The sequence below is a fragment of the Tasmannia lanceolata genome, unplaced genomic scaffold, assembly GCF_043159265.1.
Source record: "Tasmannia lanceolata isolate RefF3 unplaced genomic scaffold, GAP_Taslan_0.1 ptg000004l, whole genome shotgun sequence".
NCBI classification, from domain to species: Eukaryota; Viridiplantae; Streptophyta; class Magnoliopsida; order Canellales; family Winteraceae; genus Tasmannia; species Tasmannia lanceolata.
In genome coordinates, this window is record NW_027518681.1 from 3659778 (window position 1) to 3682657 (window position 22880).

The following is a 22880-nucleotide window of genomic DNA, read 5'->3' on the forward strand; positions in this document are numbered from 1 at the left end:
CGTATTCAAACGATAGATTTTTTGAGAGAGAGGAAGATGTTGATCATTAATCATTGTGCGCTTTGTATTGAGGATGGTGAATCAGTTAACCATCTTTCATTCATTGCAAGGTGGCTAGGGTTATGTAATGAAGGTGGCTAGGGTTATGTGGGGTAGTGTTCTAAAGAGATTCGGGATTTCTTGGGTGTTTCCCAAGGATTTTGTTCAGCTTTAGGAAGGCTTGATTTTTTCTTCATGCTGGGGTAAAGGAAGAGTGTTGTGGCTTATTTCTTTCTTAGAGGTGATTTGGGTACTATGGAAGGAAGAGTGTTGTGGTAAAGGAAGAGTGTTGTGGCTTATTTCTTTCTTAGAGGTGATTTGGGTGCTATGGAAGGAAAGAAATGCTAGAACCTTTGGTTCTAGTAGAAGGGCTCTTTATTTATCTTCTCAGGTGACAACGCTCTCGATCTTTTGTTCAAAATCCCTCCCTAGTTTTAAGTTTGTTTCCGCTTTTAATCTTTGGAATGGGTGGAGCGTAATGTGCGATAGCACTGTTTCTTCTTACAATATTGCTCAAGTTTGGGAGTCGCCGGAAAAGGGTTATCTCAAATTGAATTTTGATGGATCGAGCCTCGCAACCCGGGGCTGGGTGGTGTTGGGGGAGTTCTAAGGAATGAGAATGGAGTGGTTAGGTGGGCCTTTGCAGGTCCATTGGTTGTCCCAGATTCTAATGAGGCAGAAGTTCGAGCGGTATTTCAAGGTTTTAAGTTATTGGAGGGTGAGGATCTCAATCGGGTTGTTGTGGAAGGCGATTCCCTCAATGTAATTAGATGGTTGTCCCGATCTCATGGGTTTCCTTGGTGCTCTGCGGATTTTTTCAATGAGATTAAAGACATTGTTGGGCTCGCCAAAAAATATCTTTTCGACATTTTAGAAGACCGGCTAACAGAGAGGCGGATAAGATAAGCCAAAAGTGGGGTTCACTTAGAGTCTCTGGAATTATTTGACTTCCTTCCTCCTTGATTGTTCTATGTTTGTTTTTACATTTGTTTTTCTTCCTTGTATTCTTTGACCATTCTGGTCCTATCAATGAAATCTTAACATTCCAAAAAAAAAAAACATTAAAAATAGCACGAAAAAGAAAAAAAACTAAATATGCCATTCAAAAAAATAAATTTTTAAAAGCATTAATGATCATGAAATCCATTAAATGCATATATGATTCAGGGATTAGAAAATCTTAAAAAGAAAAACATTAAAAATAGCATGAAAAAGAAAAAGAAACTAAATATGCCTTTCAAAAAAATAAATTTGTAAAAACATTAATGATCATGAAATCTAGTAAATGCATTTATGATTTAGGGATTTTGTGCTTTTTTGTACTATTTTATGCTGTTTTGGATTGCGTACGTAATTTATATTAAGTATGGATTAGGTACATTTAATCTCTTTTCTTTTTTTCTCTCTTTTTGGCTAAATATTCTTGATTTTGAGCATACAAAGTAAAACAATGCCACACCTTTGAGACATTGCTTGGTTGCATGGAGTGGAATAGATGAAAGCTAAATGTAAATCATTATAAAATCGTGCAGGGGTATCACTTGTTTTAAAGACCATTGAGCCGGCTAAATGGATAAGTTTTACCTTAGTATCCCAAAACAGGTGAATGCTTTGATGACAGAGTCCTTAGCTAAAGCAAAGAAAGTTAATGTCAACTATTAAGCCAAGTAGGGAAGAAATTATCTTTGATGCGGAGAAGAGTCTTTACACTGATGAAGATACTAGGAAACTTAGGAGAGGAATATGATCGATCTTGGATAGTCGGTATAAAGCTATAAAATAAGGTCATGGGACCTAAATTTTAGTACCATATGATGTAGAGGGATATCTCTTTGGGGTGGGGGTGTTACAATTGAGGCACATGTAATTCATCTTGATCTAGATTAAGAGAACATCAGCCCCATTGAAACATGCTAGTGGCCAAGGATGACCAAGGCTAAAATCTTTATTTTAAAAACTTGGGAGAAAAAAGCTAAAGAAAGCTGATCACATCCCATCCACCTCTAGTAACCAAGTAACCATTTTACCTTCTCATGTTTGATGCAGTCACAGAACATTTGGTAAAGGGGCTAAGGAGCCTATCCATTACATGATCAGAGGGCCAGGTCAGGTTACTGAATTAAAAGCATGCATTGAGTCCTTCAGAACAATTTTGGTAGAATATGGGTGCGGAATCATGTGTATTGGATGGGTGGTCCCTTAAGAAGATCAAGCATAGATTTATGGTATTTAGTATTTGGGCGTGATCTTTTAGAAGTTCGTTTATGCAGTGTATCAGGTAAAGAGTGAAGACTATATTTCATCTCAAAATGTTTGCTTTGGAATCTGTGTACATCATTTTATCGCTTTGTTGCTGTCCGATAATGCTGAATTATATATCACTGAACTATGCTTGAGAAAGGAAATAAGATAACCTCTTTCATCTACAATCATCCATGGCTGGCCGATCTTTTCAAGAGACATATTAACCACAAGTTACTATGACCAGGCATAACCGCATAAACCATATCCTTACCACTACACTGCTCTTGAGAGCCTATGTAGGCATAAGATAGGGTTGACCCAGATGTTTACTTCTAATGCTTGATGGTAAGGTCAAATTTTGGGAAAGGTGAAACGCGTGTTACTTTGAAGGAGGTCGCTAAAAAATTGTTCTCACATATGGAAAGTTCTCAAATGAGGATGAAGACATAGTAAAGAAAATAAAGGCTCTTGTTAAGGTCTTCAAATTGATAGGTGGTAATAACAACCTACTATGGGTTGCATATGAGGCGGTGGATGGAGTGAAACTTGCAATTCGACAGTCCACTAGATATTAATGGAAGGTACAGGATTTTATCGACAACAGATGGGAGAAGCAGCTCCACCAGATTTACATGTGGCAGCTGCAACTGTCACATGCCTGATTCTATATTTTCCATTTACGCCATAGTTCAAAATGCAAACTCAACAATCTTAATTCACTCCTATGGGAGACAAATGGATAAGAAAGTTGAGAGCTAGAGGAGCTGAATGGATATAATCAATTCCATTCTTCTCTCTTAGGTCTTAGTTGGTGAAATGTTTCAATTTCATGGCAAAATATCTCCATCCTTGCCTGTTTGTAGGATGGTGGTCTGTGTTAGTGATGGAGCTATTCAATCCACTCTGCTTGTTCTCTATAAAAAGGGAATTGCTATCTATAAGGTAATAAACCGCCTTCATGTAATCATGTCACAATTATGTAGGTGGTATGCTCAAGAAAACTTCTCAAAATTCTATATGTTCTGAGATGTTGATATAATTCTCGACCATAGTGAGGTTGACTGGCATGTTAAACATGAGTTTTCATGAAAAACAGCTCTTTGTGAAGTTGGAGGCTTGGATTATGTGGACCAATCCCCTTTGTGGAATGCAGAGCTGAGGCAGGAGTGTGTTTGCCAAAGATGATGTATTATTATTTTCTTGTGGATGAGATCAGATGGAGGTAATAGGGTAGTGTCCGGCACGCTAGAGGGGAATTTCGTCAAATTGAACCATCATGCCTCAATTTACTTCCATTGACATGATTTCTGCTGATTGAGCTGAATTTATCTTTTTATGTCTTTTATGAGGCAATTGGTAAGGATTTTTTCCTTCATTTCAATATTATTTTGCAAAGGATTCTCCACCCCTTGCTGGCATCAATTGTGTCCCATGGCTTTATTTGAAATTGAAACTTGAAGATCGAAACTGGGACATGGTTGTAATTCTTGAAGATGAATCATGGGTAAATAAGACCAAGGTTTTAAATTTCGGTTTCGGTGTCGGTTTCGACCACCACCGAAACGGAAATATTTTGGTTTCGGCTGAAATCATGTAAAATATGTTAATTATTTTGTTTTTTTAAAAATTTGACCAAAATATCTAAAATTTCGTTGTAAATTTCGGCGATTTCGGCTATGTGGTGAAAATTTCATAGGAAATTATTACATTTCGATGGACATTTTTAAATTTTCGATGGAAATTTTGTAAATAAAGGCTAAAAATGAAATTTCAACCAAAATTTTGGCGACATTTCAGCCAAATTTCGGAATTTCGGTGAAATTTCCCCGAAATCATGTAAAGAAACGACTTCATGTGAATTTCGTTTCGGCCTTGGCCGTTGTTAGAATAAGCCTATGGGCATTCTAGTAATTGTACCTTATCTTTAAGTATATAAATAAATCAGTGAGGGGGAGACAATCCTAACTCACTTTTCTCTTTTCTCAAATCTCTCGTAACATGGTATCAGAGCCCTAGGGCTTCTGATCCGTAGGGACATCCATTAGCCTCCATCTTCTTCATCTCCAAACCTAAACCCTAACCCTAACCCTAACTCTATCTCCCCCATCTTCTCTTCACCCCTTCACCCACTACCACTCGCCCCTCTCCTTTTTTCCCCACCCAGCACCCTCGCCCCTCTCCCTTCCTCTTGTCACCCCCTTTCCCCACCCCCTCACGATCCCCGTTCCCCCTCCCTCACCCCACCAGACCCCCCCCCCACTAACGCCTCTCCTTTTCCCCAACCAGACCCCCCGCCCCCCCTTCCTCGCCCCCTCCCTCTACCCACCGTCGTCTCCCTCCCTCCACCCCACCCGACCCTCGTCCACCCCCCCTGCTCCCCCCACCACCGCGACACCCCTTCCATCCCCTCTTCCACCACCGTGCACCCATCTCCCTGGATCCTTCCCCACCTCGAGCCTTTTTTGTACCCCCCTAAACCCCGCATCACTATACCTATCCATTATCTCTTCTCTCTACTCCTATCTCATAAACTCTAACCTTAATTTTCACTATTTTGTCTTCCTTACATCCTCATGTGCTGACCTAGCTCTGTTCCCATCACTTTCTCTTCGTGACTTCGTCCCGTTGTTGCTATGGCTCCATCTCCCCTCTTGTTCTTGGCCCGTGATGCCCCTCTATGAGCCATCGCCTTGATTAGTTGTGCTGTCCATCACTCCTTTTTCCTCTTTTTGTAGCCATTGTTTGTGGATATCTTCAGTTCTCTCGTCATTTGTTGTCCTTATCATGGATCCCTCTCTTGGCATGACCACGGAGGTCCGTGCCCCTCCCCAACCTTTGGCTACCTCTTCCTCTTCTTCTCCTAGCTTGGCACCTTTGGAGGGCTCTTACCCACAGCTGAACATTGCCAAGTTTGATGGCACCAACTACTTACCCTGGAAAGTTGCGGTTGAGACATACCTTCTTAGACGAGGTAAGGTCAGTTTCCCTCGTCAGGATCTCCCTCCGTCCAAGGACCCTTTGTATACTCGCTAGGAACAGAAAGACATTTTGATTCGGAGCCTTCTCTGGCAGAGCATGACCCCCGCTATTTCCTTCACCATGATACTCCTCCCGACTGCGAAGGAGATCTGGGATCACACTGCCTTGACCTATTCTGGAGTTGAGAACCTAACCCGTATCTGTGCCACTTATTTTGAGTGGATGCATTTGCGTTGGGGTGACATGTATCTTAAGACTCACTATGGGCAATTTATTTCCTTATGTCAGCAGCTTGACATCTTCATGCCTCTCACTTTTGATGTTAATGTCGGCAGCGAGAACAAATTCGAGTGGTGCACAACCTTGAGAGCCTGGGTCCGGAGTTTACCTATCTACGTCATCAGATTCTCGGGTTCGGCAACATTCCGTCGTTACGTGAGGCCTATTCTCGTGCACAACAGTGCCTTGGCGAGTCTCCATCACGGCTCCCCTCTGATAGTTCGGCTCTCGCAGCATATGATGGTGGTGGTGGTTCTCGGCCACCCAGAGGAGGCAGTTCTGCTTCCAGAGCTCGTGGCTGTGGCCGTGGCCGTGTTGGTAGTGGACGTGGTCGTCCTTATTGTACCCACTGCCCAATGTGATGGCCACCAGATCGAGATGTGCTATACGCTTCATCCAGAGCTTCGCCCACCTCGATCAGCTCACCTCACCACAGTTGGCCCTTCTGATACAGTGACTCTTGCGCCAGATTCTACCTCTGTTGATGAGTCCTTCAGTTTTACGAGGGTAGATTATGAGGAGTTACATCAGTTTCGATAGAGCGCCTCCCATTTCACTGCTGGCTTTGCTCAGCCAGGTAGTTCACCCATGACCTTACTCTCTAGCTCAGGGTCTTGGATCATTGACTCAGGAGCCTCAAATCATGTCTAGTAACTCATCCCAGTTATCTTCTTTTCACTAATTTCCATCTGTTTTTCAGTCTATTACTCTAGCTAATGGTTCCACTACTCCCATCACTGGTATTGGTACCAAGGTTTTAAATTTCGGTTTCGGCGTTAATTTCGGTCCCCACTGAAACCGAAATTTCAGCCGAAATCCCGAAATTTGGTAATGGGACTCGAAATTTCGAATTTTTGGGCCTAGATTTCAGCCGAAATAACCGAAATTTCGAACGAAATTTGGTAAAGGATTAAAAAATTAATATTTCGGACGAAACACAAGCTGTACATTTGATTTTTATTTTTTTTACTTTTGTGGCTTGCATTGAATGATGTAAATCATTTTTTCATTATTTTAAATATCAAATGGCTTTGGGTAGAGATCTCTGACAAAAACAACCTATTTTTTTATTTTGTTTGACTTTTGTAGCGTGCATTGAATGATGTAATTCATTTTTTTTCTTATTTTATATATCAAATGACTTTTGGCAGAGATCTATGATGAAAATAACTCATTTTTTAATTTTGTTTGACTTTTGTGGCATGCATTGAATGATGTAAATCATTTTTTCTTATTTTATATATCAAATGGCTTTGGGCAGAGATCTCTGACAAAAAACAGTCTATTTTTTTTAATTTTGTTGACTTTTGTGGCTGCATTGAAGTACTCTCCAAATTTACGTTTCAGTTGAAATTTCAGCAATTTCGGCCGAAATTTATCGAAATTTTGGCAATTTCGGCCGAAACTTGCCGAAATTTCACCGACACAGTGTAATATTCCGAAGCCATGTACTTTCGGTGTCGGACATGATCGAAACCGACACATTTCAGTCGAAATTTCGGATTTCAGCCGAAATTTAAAACCGTGTGGTACCACTTGTCCTTCCCCTCATCTGTCACTCTCATCTGTCTTATGTGTCCCTAAATCTCCTTTAGTTTACTTTCTGCGAGTCAACTTACGAAGAATCTTGCTTGCTCTATCTCATTTTTTCCTTCTTATTGTGTATTTCAGGATCTTTCGATTGGAGGGACGATTGGATCTGGACGTGAGGTGGATGACCTTTACCGCCTCGACCGCAGTCCTTCTACTGCTTCACATAGTTCCGTGGATGCCTTTCAGTGGCACTGTCGACTTGGTCACCCATCACTTCAGTGCCTCAGGCAAACATCTTTAGTTCCTGCTTCTATTTCTCCTTTTCAGTGTCAGTCTTGTGATCTCGGAAAGCATCATAGTGTCTTTCGCTTCCCGAGTCGTTAGTCTGTTTCATTTGGTTCATTCGGATGTATAGGGACCTTCTAGGGTCGCGTCAAATAGCGGATTCAAGTATTTTATTATCTTTATTGATGATTATTCACGTATGACATGAGTGTATTTACTGAAGGACCTCTCTCAGGTCTTTTCTGCATTTCAAAATTTTCATTTTGAAATAAAGAATCAATTTGGTTGCTGTCTTAAATGTCTTCGCACAGATAATGCTCGTGATTCTTTCTCCGCTTCTCATGGATTTCAGGATTATCTCTCCTCATGGTATTATCCATCAATCTTCTTATGCGTGCACCTCACAACAGAATGGTGTAGCCGAAAGGAAATTGCGCTATCTCCTTGAAGTGGCCCGTACTCTACTCTTTCAGATGCAGGTTCCTACATCCTTTTGGGGTGAAGCCATTCTTACTGCATGTTTTCTGGCAAATCGCCTTCCGTCCTCTGTGCTGAATGGCGATTCTCCATATCACACATTATATCCATAGTAGGACCCTTTCCCCCTTACGCCCCGTGTCTTTGGTTACGTCTGCATTGTTCATCATTTGGGCCCTGGTCGCGATAAACTTGATCTTCGGTTAGAACGGTGTGTCTTTCTGGGCTACTCTCGTACCCAGAAAGGATATTGCTGCTACAGTCCCCGTCTATGTAGGTGGTTCGTATCAGCCGATGTTACATTCTTTAAGTCCGAATCCTTCTTTGGTTCTGGTTCTGTCCCTACCTCCTCCAGGTTGGAGCCTGAGGTGTCCATTTCTCTTCCTATCCTCTCGGACAGTGCTCCTGCATCGCTACCATCTCCTTCTAACTGCCCTCCTGGTCAGGTCGACTCCTGTACTCCCCTAGTGGATCCTCCACCTATTAAGTTTCAATATCAACGTCGTCAGCAGCAAGCACAACAGCCTCACCCCGACAAATCATCTTCACAGGCAGAGATCCCCTTATCCTCTTCTCAGGTAACCTCCTTTCCCTCTCCTGTAGTTGTCTCTGACTCGCCTATTGCTTCGCGCACTCGCTCTCATTCTACTGCACATCCTATATCTCAATTTGTTTGCTATGGTCGTCTAACTCCCACTTTCAAAAGTTGTGTCCTCTCTATGTCTTCTGTTGTGTTACCACAGTCTTTGGATGAGGCTCTCAATCACTCAGGGTGGCGGGTTGCCATGGACCTTGAGATGGGTGCTCTACATTCTAACCAGACGTGGGATCTGGTTTCTTTACCTGCTGGTGCTCGACCTATTGGTTGCCGTTGGGTGTTCTCCATTAAATATCTGCCTGATGGTACTGTTGAGCGATTGAAGGCTCGTCTCGTTGCAAAGGGGTTACACTCAGACTTTCGGTGTTGATTACAATGAGACATTTTCTCCAGTTGCGAAGATACCTTCAGTTCGAATTTTGCTGTCCCTTGCAGTCAATAATGGCTGGCATCTTCACCAGCTAGATGTGAAGAATGCCTTTCTACATGGCGACCTCCTTGAAGAGGTGTATATGGAGCAACCTCCAGGGTATGTTGCTCAGGGGGAGTTGTCCTTTGTCTGTTGCCTCAGGAAATCCTTATATGGGTTGAAGCAGTCCCCACGTGCATGGTTTGGCAGACTCAGTGAGGCAGTTATGAGGTTTGGCCTGAAACAGTGTGTTGTGGATCATTCAGTCATCAGCCCTCAGTCCTCAGTCCTCAGCAGGATGCATTATGTTGATTGTATATATCGATGATACCATTATTATAAGTAGTAACTTAGGGGGAATTCAGAAACTGAAAGCTTTCTTACAAAAAAAGTTCGCTACAAAGGACTTGGGGCGTCTCAGACATTTCCTTGGGATAAAAGTGGCATACTCCTCTAGTGGCTTATCTCTATCACAGAGAAAGTATGTTTTGGATTTGTTGGAGGAAACAAGAAATCTTGGCGTAAAACTTGTGTCTGCACCTATGGATCCTAATGTAAAACTAGTTCCAGAAGAGGGTGACTTGTTGGAGGATCCTGGTAGGTATAGAAGGCTTGTGGGCAAGCTCATATACCTTACTGTTACTTGTCTTAATATATCTTATGCCGTTGGGGTGGTCAGTCAGTACATTACCTCCCTTCATACTTCACATTGGAGTGCAGTACAAATTCTCAAATATCTAAAGGGGGCACTAGGAAAGGACTTATTGTTCAAACGGCATGGTCATATGCGAATTGAGGGGTTCTTTGATGCTGATTGGGCTGGATCTCCTGCTGATAGGAGATCGACTACCGGGTATTGTACCTTTGTGGAACGCAACCTGGTTTCATGAAAAAGTGAAAAACAGGACGTCATTGCCAAGTCAAGTGCTGAGGTAGAATACAGAGCAATGGCACATACTAGTAAGAGATTATCTGGTTGAGATCACTACTGTCTGAGATTGGTATTGTGGTTCCTTCGCCTTCATAGTTGTATTGTGATAACAAGGCTGCCATCTTTATTGCGACAAATCCAGTCTTTCATGAGCGAATAAAACATATCGAAGTCGACTGTCATTTCATTCGTCAGAGAATTCAGAAAGGGGAGATATGTACCGTATTCACTCGTTCTACAGAACAGTTGGCTGATATGTTCACAAAACCATCGAATAAAGCAAAGTTGAGTGACATTTGTAGAAAGCTCGGAATGTATAACTTATACATTCCAGCTTGATGGGGAGTGTTAGAATAAGCCTATGGGCATTCTAGTAATTACCTATCTTCAAGTGTATAAATAAATCAGTGAGGGGGAGACAGCCCTAACACTTTTCTCTTTTCTCAAATCTCTCGTAACAGCCGAAACTGAAATATTTCGGCCATTTCGTTTCGTTTCGGCCGAAATTTAAAACCATGAATAAGACCCGAGTTTAGATATTGTTCTGATGAGTTTCTATGCTTGATTCTAGCATACAATCAACATTCAACAATGGCATCTTGAAAGAATACTAGTATTTCTTGGAGAAAAATTGCCCTCTAAAGAAGGCAAGTGTCGATTTAGTTCTCGTGCCAAAGATTCAAGGATCCAGAACTTCTCTTGTTTTTTGCGCCCTTTTTCTTTGTTTGGGTAGATTGAGAATTTGGTACTTCCTGTTCATGTTCATGTTGGATTATCATTTCTGCATATAATATTGTAGATCATTGAGTCCGAGAATTCTGCCTCTACTTATTTGCAGCTAGGGGTGAAACTTCATCTTAACAATAAGCACTGTCATGACTGCATGTATGACTTTAGTTTCTCTTTTCCCTGCCTAATATTTTGTTTCCATGCATGCTTTGTCTTCTTTTGTGTTGCAGTTTTGTGTATATGACAAATTTCCCTTTAAACTGCTGCGTACTTTGTATATTATATTGAAATTGTTCCACTTTTTTTTTTTTTTTTGGTCAAAGCTTATACAATTTTTTAGTTAGTTTCACTTTCAAATTCTGCAAAAAAAATAAAAATAAATAAAAATAAAATCCTTAGTCACTGTTTATAAATGAGACGTTGCAACAAACATTGTTGATCACATATTGCTTATATTAAACAGACAAGGATCTGAATTATGACCATCTAGCTTTAGGGCTGAAAATAGCTTTGCAAAAGGACAAGTCTGGTCACTGTTTATAAATGAGACGTTGCAACAAACATTGTTGATCACATATTGCTTATATTAAACAGACAAGGATCTGAATTATGACCATCTAGCTTTGGGGCTGAAAATAGCTTTGCAAAAGGACAAATCTGCCTTTGATGCGGATCGTCTACAAAAATATACCGGTATTTATCCTCTCTCAAATCTGGCATCTTTGGTGTGCATACATATTTTCATATTAATCTGACACATGTTTCCAGTGTTCTTAGGATGGAGTGATGGATATTTAGCACTTTCCAAATTCTACTACACCTTTTGTTACTTCTGATGTTTAAATAGGCGCTGATGAATTGCTTGATAAATTATTGTCAGGTCCTCAACTGCGTGAGTTGCTGAACTGGCCCCGTCCACTCCCCCTAGAGGATGAGCGCATCCGCTTACTGCATGAGGTACAAACCGTCTGGAGATTTGAGGACTTGTTCAAATAGAGATTTTGTTTTGTTTTGCTTGTAATCTATGGTCTAAGGTCTCTCTAATACAGTTTTTGTGCTATATTTATTCCTGCTCTACATTGATCTTCTGATTCCCACATTTGGCTTTGATTTGCTTCCCATAATTTGCTATTCTTATGATATTAAGCAGATTAATTTTCTCAGATGCTACCTGCAAAAATATTAATAATGACATTTCACTATAAGTCAAGGTAAATTGCCTTCCACTTCAATTTATTCAGGTTGGGCTGGAACTTGAGAGAAGTTTTGGGGGAAAAGCAGCTAACCTCGTCGCATCCTGTGGAAAATCTGCTGCATCTCTTGTTGACCTCATTGCACGTCATTTCCCTGGTATGTTTTTCTCCTTATTCTATGATGTCTAATACACAAACAAAAGATCTGCGCCATTAGGAAATAAAGCGAAAATAGTTGAGTCGTGTGACTTAAGACTCATTGTTAGGAAATATATATCGGGCTAGAAAAACAAACTTGGAAGTACTTAAATATTTAATTATGTTTATTTTGAGCTCTATTGAATGGACGTTGCTGTAATAATAACTGTCATATTTGGATTTGGGAGAAAGAAAGGTCATAGCGGAAGAGTTTTTGATGCACCTGAATTTACCATTGAGACAGAAAACCTAAGTAACTTAAACATCAACATGTGTCCATTAAGCTGAGTTTGTTACATAAAAATGGTTTCATAAAAAATATGATACATTACTCATATGGATAGAATATGATAAAACTGTATGAATAAATGAATAATATCTGGAAACAAGAGAAAAAAAAAGAGGATAATTGAATCTTTGTTCTCGTAGATCTGCCTTCTCTTTATTTGTGTCACAGAGATTGGAATGGATCCTCAGGCAACTAAGTTTATATATTTCTCAGCGCACCTGATTCCATTATGCGATGCTGAGAGGATATCTATTTATTTACTTGCTGTTATGTAAACCTAACATCCATCTATTCGATTAGGTAGTTGGAACACACTCATGGCCGTTGCATCTTATTGCTTGTTAGTTCTGTTTTATTTGAATATTTTGCTTGATCTTTGACCCACCATTCAATAATTTATGCTATTTCTGGTTGCTCCTCCTTTCACATGCTTATGCTGTGAATGAATCTTGATGTGTAGTTGTAGCCAGTTAACTAGAGATTTGAATAATAGCTCTTTGATTCTTCCCCTATTAATACCATTCCCCAATACTTGAGGGGTTGTTTGGGTGTAAAATAATATTTATTATTAAGATATTTTTTTTTTGAAATTGAAAAAATGGACGGAGATGGTCAAGATACAAAGAGAGAAATAATACAACAGTATAAAGAAGACTACAAAGACAATCATGGAGGTAGAGAGTCAAAGAGAGCTAGAGAATCCTTGTATACTCCTTCTCTAACTAAACTATCTGCAACCTGATTAGCTGATCTCCGGACATGATTAAACTCTACACCCATGGATTTGACCCAATCAAACATCTCATCAAAAGGCCTGTCAAATCACCATGGAGGTTGATGAACACCTTTGAGCCAACTAATTACATTTAATGAGTCTCCTTCAACCACTATATTATCAAGTTTGTTTTTCTTAACCAGCTCCAAACCTTGATAAGCAGCACGCACCTCTGCCTCCGAGGCGTCAGCCGTCCCAATAGGCCCTGCATAAGCCCATAGAACCATTCCATCCTCATTTTTTAGAACTCCCCCAACTCCTGTAGGACAAGGGTTCCCCAAGCTAGAACCATCAAATTAAAGCTTTAAAGCACATGGCGGAGGAGGCATCCAATCTTGTGTCGTCTTCTGTTTCCTTTCCCCACTAACACAAATGTCCTTCCATCTTTCCCAAGGTCATAGGCAGATACAAATTTAAATGATGGGAGAGATTTTACCCAAGAAATAATTAGAGTAATGACTTTAACGAAACAGTAGGACGAGCTCTTAGATTTGCCTTAAAATATCCTAGCATTCCTTTCCTTCCAAATGACCCATAATGTGGCTAGGATGGATACATACCAGAGAATTTTGCCTCTCTCTTTCCATGGATTAGCCTTACTGCCAGAAACAAGTCTGGAAATGATTCATGAAAAACCCAAGATATGCCGAACCTGTTAATCAACTTACTCCATATGTCACGAGTGAACTTGCAATGAATGAATAATTGGTTGACTGATTCCCCCGCCTCTATGCAAAGGCTGCAATAATCAATAATAAGAAGTTTTCTTTTTCTAAGGAAATCCACTATCTGGATTCTTTCCTTAAGGACCACCCATCCAAAAGTACCGACTCTGTGGAGGACTACCCATCCATGAGTTCAAAGATTTTTTATCAAAAGAATTAATTTCATTAATTTTGACTTTTAGTGAATCCGGTGCATTAAAATCAATCTACCCTGTATGGATGATAGATCTGTTGAAACTGCTTCCTTGGTGACACGCTAGTCTTTGACTATAACAAAATGCCTCTTTATCACCTTTCGCTAATTGGGTTCCAAAAGTTATTGCACTTGTATGGATGCATTTTTTTTTTTTTTTGAAAGTTGACGATTTCATTGATACTATAAAAGATACATTGGGGACCAGAGGTCCTGACTTGAATTACATAACATCAAATAAGATTAGCCAGGAGTATACTCCTAGACCATTAAAAGTGTCTAAAATAAAAACTACCTATGCCATGAATAAACACCACTAAAGCTTCCTCCAAACCTGCACAATTACGTTTCAATCCCTCAAGAACTAAACTTCTAACAGTGTCCCAAAAGCTATGGGAGCCACCCTCTTTTTGGGCATCTTCAACAACATCTCACCTTTAAACGGCTCACCTATGTTGAGAACTTCTCCAATTCCTCCAAGATGTGCTGGATTTGGAAATCCGATATGTCAATGAGAAGTTCCTCTGGCATCCGATACATGCGAGAAGGGTTTTTTCTTTCAGCAATCATTTCTTCCACTAACCGGATGCCTACTACCTTGTTAGCTTCCCAAATCATTCTCCTCTCCGCCCTTTCTTCAGCTAACAGTAGTTTGAAGAAATGGTGTTTAAATAACGGCGAGTGGGTATCTTTGACCTCACCTGTCTGTGGGACCCAATCCCGCGAGAGGGGCGCGACCCGCCTCTCTTGGTCTCTCGTACCCACGCGAGCGGCATGTGCTTTTGATTATTAATATGAATCACCTTTTCCGTGAACTTGGGATCACTAAAGAAATCCGAATTTCACTCAAAAGTGAATAACCAGAGTCGCCACCTAGGTAAGGGACCTAGGACACATAAGTGACACTGCAATGATCTGCGATCCCAGAAATCTAGATCCGTTGCCTGATCACATGAATGGAAGGTATGATGGATTACCATCGTATGCACCATTCTCGCCCGGTAATCCGGTCTTCAATTCCAAAGATTAACTCACTTAAATCTCTTTTAAAATGCTCATTTAAACTCCCTTGATGTGATCTACTGGACATGCACCCTAAATGATCTAATTTCAATGTGGTTCCTAGATGCATCTTTTGATTATCTCAATTTGGTTTGATTCAATCTATGTGAAAGTTCTTCATAAAAAAAAATCTAAGTTGAGGGAATCCTAGATGATTTATTTGATTTATTTTAGTTAATTTAGGATTCGAAAATGATCAAGAAATAAAATACAACTCTAAAACCCTACTGGAATGTCTGTAGGGTCGACTTGAGCTTGGAATGCCATTCAAGTTGCCCACGTACCCAAGCTTCACTGGGATCAAGGTCGACGTAGTTCGGTGACCTAAACTAAGCTGCATGTGCCTAACTCATCTAGGACACCGATCTAAATTAGACTCTCTGTTTCAACAATTTATGAGAGATTAATTAATTCAAGTTGATTAAGTTTTATTATCTTAGGACTCCATTTAAAATGCTATATGATCCTATCTAAATGCAAGACACTCCCTAGACTAATGCAGGTGGGCCCTACATCGTAGGTTTACCTAGGCTTATCCTATAGGGAAAGAGGGTTAACTATGTGAAATCTAATCTAAAGCTGAGTTACTAATTATAGCAACCAGCTGTGATGTGGCTTATTGGACTCCTAACTCTAGGACTTCTTAAGACCTAAAACTTGACGCGACCTAAGTGCTCCTAAATGGGGCTCTAAAGGTTCCTACGAGGCAGGCCCGTGATCCAACGGTTCCAGAATTGATCTGAGTTTGGGTTTGCCCAACCCAAATTATTAAGTTGGTAAATTTCATCTTTTAGAGGTTCCTATTACCTAGAAATCAGGCTATTCTAAGGCTCTAAGGGTAAATTCACCTAGGCTAGGGTTTTGACTAATTTAGCAGGTTGTGAAAACTCTTAGTGATTTTTAACAATTTTTACTTTAGTAACTTGAGGATTATGATAGTTCTGGAATATGTTGATGTTCTAGAATTTTTCAGGATTTTACGAATTATGGTTAATTTCTAATGATTTTTATCAATTTAAGCAATTTATTAATGTTCGAAAGCAACTTATAGCAAATATAGCCCAATTCGGTCCAAAACAGTACTGCAACATGTTTATAACAGTAGAAATTTCACATATTTTTACTGGAAGTTATTATTTTTAGTGGATTTATTTAGATTCAAGCTGATTCAAATAAAAATCACTAAAAATATTAAATCGTGCTAAAAAATTCTAAAAAATTCATAATAAGATATTAATAGACCAATCCATCTTATTCCAGAATTTTAGCTTCCGAAAGGTTCGTTTGATAACAACTCCTTAATACGTGTAGAAAATAATTGTTTTCCATTGAAAAATCCAAGAAAAATAATAATCACAAAATTCCTTTAAATTTTTTTTATGTTCTTTAAATACCAAAAAGCTACTGGAAATAAAATTTCGTCAGATTCCGAATTGATTTGACATGTAAACGAATTTTTATTCACCAAATAACCCTTTTCGATGTATTTCTTTAATGAATTTTTAGACCATCAAGATGAAATAATTCTACTGAAATTTTCAATTTCTAATGTTCTTTTGACTTAAATAAAACTCAGAAAACAATATCTTTGGAAAAATCTTTGATTTTAGACTAGTTGCTTTGAAAACGACTTAAAAATCAATTGAAACCCTATTTCCTTGGATATCTTTTCTTTTTATTTAGAACGGCTTTTCTTCCACCAAGATCAGCACTAACATGAATTGGTTTATCACATCATATTATATTCATGGAAAACATCACATGTATTTTCTACGGGAAAACATGAAAAAACAAGAAAATAAACCCCTAATCATGCTACTAGTTCTATTATAAAAGGATTAGAGTACTAACCTTTGATCGCTAATCCAAGGTCTCTAAGGTTTTTGATCCAAGATATAAACTTTGAAAAGCCTTTTAATCCGCAATAGAAAACCAAAATCGCCGAAGGAGATGAACCACTTCAAAGATGATCGAAGGAGAGATGAAAAATATAGAGTTTTATGGAGTGTTGTGACCAAATCCTCCACCAAAAGAGATGGACAAAAATTTTTTGGAGGGGAAGGAAGGGCTGCACGAATTTTCAAGATAGCCAAAAAGAGCCCAAAAGAAAGTTTTTTTGCATTGATTGCTTTTTGGGTGTATATAGAGATTGAGATGAGAGAAAGAAAGCAACTTTCTATTCTCATCACCTGCTAATTTTGCTTTGTTTCTTTCTCTTTCTTTGTTTCTTTATTGTGTTGCCGTTTTATAAGAAAGACTACAAATATCTTATACTAATTAGGCAAATTGCTGTACTTTGCATTTCTAAATATTGTAGTTTCCAAAATAAAATAAAAACAATGCAAGATATCATGGTGATTCTCGTCCAAGAAGCACTGCCCAACTTTAAAGCTCGTTTTTGATCTATTTAGCGTAAGAATCACGAGAAGTTGTAAACTACAAAGTTGTAGCCCTTTGAAAGATATTTCCAACTCATATTTACACTTTAAATTTGGCCAATCGGTTAAAGAGTTATGCCAATTTTAGTGGGCTGGAATTCCCGTCCAAATGGCACTGCCTGATTTTTAAAGCTCGTTTTTGACTTATTTCGTTGAAGAATCACGAAAAGTTGTAAACTAGAAAGTTATAGCCCTTCTCGAGATGTTTCCAACAAGTACAACTTCGAATTTTTTAGACAAGTGGTTAAAAAGTTATGGTTGTTTTAGTGATATGATCATATTAGCCCTTTCTCTTTCTCATCTTTTATTTTTATCAACCAAGAATCTACTTCAACCGATATGCCCTTAGGCACGGCCATACTTAACATAGAAATCACACTTGGAAAGGGTGGACAATTAGCTAGAGAGCAGGTGCTCTAGCGAAACTGACTACAAAAAATCTATTCAATATAGGGAAGCCCATCATGTGGGGACCACCAATATGGCTGAGCCACGCATTTGGCCGAACTACACATGTGGTTCCCACATGGGCTTTGGTCCATGGGCCTTGATCCATGGGCTTTTTTGGTCCATACTTTGGACTTTTATGAAATCCAACCCATTTCAAAGAATAATTCGAAAGTTATAATGGTGGGCCCACACCATGTGATGCACATGGTGGGACCTACACACATGGTCTAACCTCATTCACCCATTGGAAAAATCGTTTTTTTCCAAAATGACCTCGTTTGATCAACACATCAAAAAGTGACCAAAATGCCCTCGAACCGGAATACCCCTTTAAGGGTGAAGTTAAAAATAGCAAGTATGCGAGGGAAATTAAAAAATAGTAAGTAATAAAGTTCACTTAAGATGATGGATAACATCAAACAAGACCATTTGGAATTCCCTGGAAATGCCCAAAATGCCCTTAGAACACAAAATTTCCAAGAAAGATAGAAACCTTGAGAAATTCTAAAAACAGCAAGTTTCCCAAAATACTTGAAATCATTCATGATTTCTCAGACAAACTTTAGGGATAATATGGGACACACTAGAGAAAATGATAAAAATGGGAAAAACCCTGAGAAATTTCCAAAATAGCAGGTTTTCACACTTGATTGAAAACACAAGATATCATCATCTGGAGACTAATAGAACCCCCTGGAGACCTTCGAGACTGCGAATCAACACCAGAACACTTGAAATGAGGTGAAATTTACCCTAAAATGCAAGAATTCATAACCTAATGCAAGAGGACTAACTTGGGATTTGGTGGACCCATCGAACCCTTTGCTTTTTAAAGCATAGCAAAATGGGGGTGTCTACACTGTCCCACAAAGACTGTACAAAGAAAAGGGGCAATCTTGGCATCTTGTTTAAAAATTTTCCACTGCTTCCGAAGAAGCTCTTCGGTCATTTCTTTGTGGATCAGATCGATAATAAAAGCCTTCTCCTCATCATAAGTCATCGACTTCATTCTCGTGAGGATAGTTTCTAAGATTATAATCTTCGTGAATAACCGTCTACTCCGCCCAACCGAGCCAGAGGAGGAACCATCCGTGTTTTCTTGATTATCCATTCTTGAATGCTAATTTGATTACCCAGAGGGTGGAAGAGTCGCCCAATACCTACTCCTTTGGATTTCTTACTTCTCTACAAAGTACTGCATAAGCATTTCCTATGAGTCAAAGTCCAACCTTACACCTTCCCACTCTTCAATAAAAGGGATATGTATTATTTTAGCACTAAAAGTTAAAGTGGCCCACCCCCCAAAGTTCAACCATTAATGAGTGTGTAAGAAATTTATCCTAACCCCAACTAAAGCTTGGAGCACCCCTCATCCATTTACGACGCCTACTTTGGGTAGTAAGGGGACTTCAATAGACCTCGATTTATTTATCCATTTACGACGCCCCCAAAGTTCAACCATTAATGAGTGTGTAAGTCAAAGTCCAACCTTACACCTTCCCACTCTTCAATAAAAGGGATATGTATTATTTTAGCACTAAAAGTTAAAGTGGCCCACCCCCCAAAGTTCAACCATTAATGAGTGTGTAAGAAATTTATCCTAACCTCAACTAAAGCTTGGAGCACCCCTCATCCATTTACGACGCCTACTTTGGGTAGTAAGGGGACTTCAATAGACCTCGATTTATTTATCTTTAAAGCTTCAACCCCTTTTGATGTGAAATTCAAGGGGATGCCCCTTATGCCCTTGAGTAATCTTCCACAAGGTGACCTCTCGACTGAATCCTTGTTTCCTTAGTCATGAGCTTTTCGTCTTTTTAAGTTCCGGATATGTATCCTGGTTGAGTAATCCAGAGGTCCCAGGCCTAATGATACCCAAATGTTTCCTTAACTTCGCAAGTCTACATTTCAATAGCTTTTGACGCATAGAACTGACATGCCAAGATGAGGCCCTATGCCCTTTCATAGGGAGGGACAGGAAGGAGGGAGGCGCACTACCCTGCGAGAGACCTGACGCTGTTGTTAGATGCTGAAATTTGAAATTTGAATTCAAAGGCCCCATAGGGTCAACGGTCTCCCTATCCAGATCCGAGTGGTGCGATAACGAGGTCTCCGGCACCGCCGATCAAGGAAGCAGGATTCGTTCCCTGGATTGGGGAATCCCGATTTCCCGGTACGCGGTTTGGATTCGGGAATCGAATCGAATCCCTGAAAATTGGGAATTGCGGTTCGGATTCGTTGGAACCCCGATTCCCAATTTTGTGAACCGTGATTCCCAGGCGATTCTCGGTGAATCCCCGACGAATCCCTGGTGATTCCCCAACGACTCTCTGGTGAACCCACGATTCCCGCTCCCGACCATCCCCGGAGCCTTCAATTTCCGCTTTCGAATCCCGCTTTCGATTCCCGCCCTGGCAACCTTGCCGTGGGTAGCTTTTCCGGGGTTTGAGTAACGATCTTCGAAGGGTCAAATGCCAGAGGGGAAGGGGCCAATCCAGATTGGGGATTCTGAATTTTGGTAGCGGAACCCAACTGCCGACTATTACTCCGGATTTTGACTCTGACAAAGTAACAATGGCCCAATGATCGGATCTGAAGAGAGGTTGGAAGTAACTTCTACCAAGGTACGAGAATTTTAGCTGATACGAATGCCATGCATTGTTTATGAACCCTTTTCATTTTAACTTCCAAAACTCGACCAAGTAGGCCACCTAAAGCTTCAACTGTTGATAATGCCCAAACATGAAGTGGGATTCCATATCGCCTCCACACCTTGGACATACTCTGTACCCCAAATAGAAAGGGAATGCATTTTACTATCCCATACTGCCCTTCCTTTTCCCAAATGCACAGGTGTGGAAGCTATAATTGTAAACCACGATCGAATCCATGGAAGCATTGGTTTATACATTCCTTTTAGTCTCGACTCTAGGGATAATTTTTTTCGCTATTTTTTTTCGAGAACCACCTAAGGTTCCAACAAGAAGGATGAAACAAAAAAGATGAAATGATTTTTTATTATCTCAATTGAAGTAATGAGCCTCCCAGTACAATATGGGAGGTTCATTATTTCAACTAGTCCCCGTGCTCCTCGAATGGATCTCTTAGTTGTTGAGAGTGTTGCCCAAAAGCGGTATATAAGGCGTACCCAGTAAAGCTTACAAGTGAACCAGATATGGAGATGGCGGAAGTATCTTTATTGTCAAAATGAGTACTAAAATATCGCATTAGATTTCGTACATTCCCATCAATTTTATATGTTGTCTTCGAAAAAAAGGAAACCTTTTCATTCTTATTTATTTTGGCTAGGATCGAGGCGGCTTCCACCTCCGACTCAAACATAAACAAAACCTCATTCTTTGATAGATCGCATGGGCAAGAGAGAGAAGGGATATTCTAAGATTTCTTAGCCCACTGCCAAAGACCTCCAAGGGATCCTGAAATATTCCTCTTCTTCCCGATGAGGCAACTTTTGAGAGTATCCAGTCTTGTTTCCACTTCCTTACCCGAGATGATTAAAGACTGAATACCCCCCTCGATCAAATGAGAGATCGTCCCCGAGTCAGGCCATCGATCAGCTTCCTTATTAGCATTATCCAATCTGGAGTCCGGGTTGGTTTTTTCCTTACCAGGCGAGAGAGTACCCTTCACAGTCAGATGGCATCTTCGACATTTGTCCTTCCATCTAAAATTGGGGTAGTTGCAGGATAAACAATTCCAGTCCCCAAATCTCCAATTTGAATTCACCTTATTTCTTTTTTCCTTTAACCCCCATCGTGGATGTGGGGTTGTAGCTCCAGACAAATTCTCCCGATTGTTTAGATTACACCATTGACAACAACGTCGCCATTTGAAGTTCTAGTAAGCACATGCTAAGCAAAACCAATCTTTCTCTTTTTCTCTCATACCTTGTTCCTAGTCAACAAGATCTTGAGGCTTCCACTTCAGCTTCGAACAGGAAATGCTTGCCAAAATTGAACATCGAAATTTAGTGAAGCTACTTGGTTACTTTGATCAAACATGGTATGAATTTTGAAAAGCACACGTCTCTCTTCCAAGTCTGTCCTTGTATGGATGCATTTATTTTTTTGTTTTGAAAATTGACATATTTTTATTGATACTATGAAAATTACATTGGGGACCAGGAGTCCCACCTGGCATTACATAGCATCAAATAAAGCTGGCCAGGGCATACCCTGAGCCAGAAAGACTGAACAAAAACAACAAAAATCTGGGCCCTTTCTTCCTAAACCATGCCATGGGCGAGTCTTACACTACAATCAATTCAAAAAAAGCTTTCCCCGACCATGCCCAGACAACTGCCAACTGCCCTGCACTACAATCATTCCAATCTAAATCCATCATCTTCCTCAAACAGCCTCCAAAAAAACCCCATCACTTCTTTAGCAGCAACACCACCACATTCCTTTACTAACAGCAATGTAGAAGAACTTCTAGGCAGCAATGCCTTGACAAGCAAAAGACCATGGTCTCTCAGCTATTGAGGATCTAATACTTTCCTTGGCGCACCTATGGATGCATTTATTGAAAATGTGTTTTCTCCATTTTAATATTTTGAGAAATATCTTTGAACTCTTTGTGCAAGCTTATCTTTGGTGCTAGCTTCCTTTCAGTTCTGAAATTGTGCTTTAACTCAAAATCATTTTTGATGCTGCAGGCTTCCGCGATCACTCAGTATACAAAGGTCACCAAGTTTTCTTATACAAAAGAGCACAGATATTTGCAGCAGATTTGTGGGGTGCATTCAAAGGTCAAGGATATGGAAATTTCAACGACGTAGGCTCAATTACTATATTTGCGGACTATATTGTTCCAGCGGTGCTTAGGCAGCTGGGTGTGTTAAGATATAGTTCAGCTTTGGCTGACACCATTGACGCTAATAAAGAAATAAGTTCAGGTAGTGAGGAGGAAGTCGAGATACGGGCTTGCTCTATTTATGCTGTGGAGAAAATGAAGGAGCTGATTAAGACAAGAGCCGGAAAGCAGGTTGATTACAACTTTATGTTTGTTTATTCAGCGGTATCGACATGCTT

The 22880-nt window shown here is 40.0% G+C and overlaps 1 protein-coding gene across 5 annotated transcripts in view; it reads left to right on the top strand.

Annotated features, from left to right (window-relative positions):
* The window catches only part of LOC143876060 (uncharacterized), a 42142-nt gene that overhangs the window by 13548 nt on the left and 5714 nt on the right, over positions 1-22880 (top strand). For all 5 annotated transcript variants that reach the window (XM_077377669.1, XM_077377671.1, XM_077377670.1 and 2 more), the window contains 4 exons: positions 11098-11196; positions 11384-11460; positions 11745-11853; positions 22505-22833. In XM_077377669.1, coding sequence (XP_077233784.1) covers positions 11098-11196; positions 11384-11460; positions 11745-11853; positions 22505-22833 — 614 coding nt within the window. The remainder of the gene's footprint in view (positions 1-11097; positions 11197-11383; positions 11461-11744; positions 11854-22504; positions 22834-22880) is intronic.